Source organism: Phaethon lepturus, unplaced genomic scaffold (genome assembly GCF_000687285.1).
Source record: "Phaethon lepturus isolate BGI_N335 unplaced genomic scaffold, ASM68728v1 scaffold52818, whole genome shotgun sequence".
Classification (NCBI taxonomy): domain Eukaryota; kingdom Metazoa; phylum Chordata; class Aves; order Phaethontiformes; family Phaethontidae; genus Phaethon; species Phaethon lepturus.
This window is the reverse complement of record NW_010557899.1, coordinates 95-1,268: the sequence shown is the minus strand read 5'-3', so window position 1 is coordinate 1,268 and position 1,174 is coordinate 95. Positions and strand designations below refer to the sequence as shown.

General features: G+C 55.1%; 1 protein-coding gene across 1 annotated transcript; it reads right to left on the bottom strand.

Annotated features, from left to right (window-relative positions):
* Positions 1-455: 455 nt before the first annotated feature.
* On the bottom strand, positions 456-931 carry LOC104615891 (histone H2B 1/2/3/4/6-like). Its single transcript, XM_010292878.1, has one exon. It carries the CDS (start codon positions 914-916, stop codon positions 536-538), a length of 381 nt encoding a protein of 126 aa, XP_010291180.1. The 5' UTR covers positions 917-931; the 3' UTR covers positions 456-535.
* Between the last annotated feature and the right edge of the window lie 243 nt (positions 932-1,174).

Here is a 1,174-nt window from a genome sequence, read left to right as displayed (position 1 = left end):
GCCGGGAAGCGCTCCCGTTTGCCTCCCCCGGCCGCCCGCGGGGACGCTAACGGTGTGTGCGGGGGTCCAGCTCGGAGCTTTTTGCCGGAAAGACAAAGCACACGGTCATCTGGAACCATCTGGGCTTTCGCTGTATCCCCGTTCTGCTGGAGCGCCTCACGGGGACAAAGAACAAGCAGGTCTGTCCAGAACATGCTTGTTTCAGGCGGTTAAAGAGAACACCTACACCGTTCACTCATTGTTAAACCGGACACGAGAGCGAAGCGGGCTCGCGGGGTATTTCTATGGAGTTACGAGCATGCTCTGCTCTGCCGCGGCAGATGTAGAACACATCGTTTATTGCCAACGTATACACCCCCATTCCCCTTACGATAGCGTTTCCACACCGCTATTGCTCTTTTCCCCAGGAGGTACCTGCGACAGACAAGAACACTAAGAACAAGCCACAACAGCATCAGCTCTTTTACTGAAAAGGTGGGTGGCTCTTAAAAGAGCCTTTGGGTCGAGGAGGTCTGGCAGAGGGCACAGAGGCAGCTTACTTGGAGCTGGTGTACTTGGTGACAGCCTTGGTGCCCTCGGACAGGGCGTGCTTGGCCAGCTCCCCCGGCAGCAGGAGCCGCACAGCCGTCTGGATCTCCCGCGAAGTGATGGTGGAGCGCTTGTTGTAGTGCGCCAGGCGAGAGGCCTCGCCGGCGATGCGCTCGAAGATGTCGTTGACGAAGGAGTTCATGATGCCCATGGCCTTGGACGAGATGCCCGTGTCGGGGTGCACCTGCTTCAGCACCTTGTACACATAGATAGAGTAGCTCTCCTTGCGGCTCTTCTTGCGCTTCTTGTCACCCTTCTTCTGCGTCTTGGTCACCGCCTTCTTGGAGCCCTTCTTCGGCGCGGGCGCGGACTTGGCCGGCTCGGGCATAACTCCTTCAGCACTGCTTACTGAAAAAGCACAATCGTGGCCTATGAACAGATGTAATCGCTCTCTTTTTATAGCATCGGTATGTAAATTACAGTTTGCCCGAGCCTTCGGTTTTATTGGCTGAGGGAGGATTATAGAATACCACCCCTCCGTACTTCATCGCCATTGGTTAGAATTCGATCCGTGTTTCCATTGGCTGTTTTCGCAATGTCACCTTCTCAGCCTATCGAAATTCGTTCCTTTGGTTGAGAAAGGATA

Bases quoted from the DNA above. Each gene is read 5' to 3' on its own strand.
- LOC104615891 (XM_010292878.1), bottom strand. From the start codon at position 916: ATGCCCGAGCCGGCCAAGTCCGCGCCCGCGCCGAAGAAGGGCTCCAAG.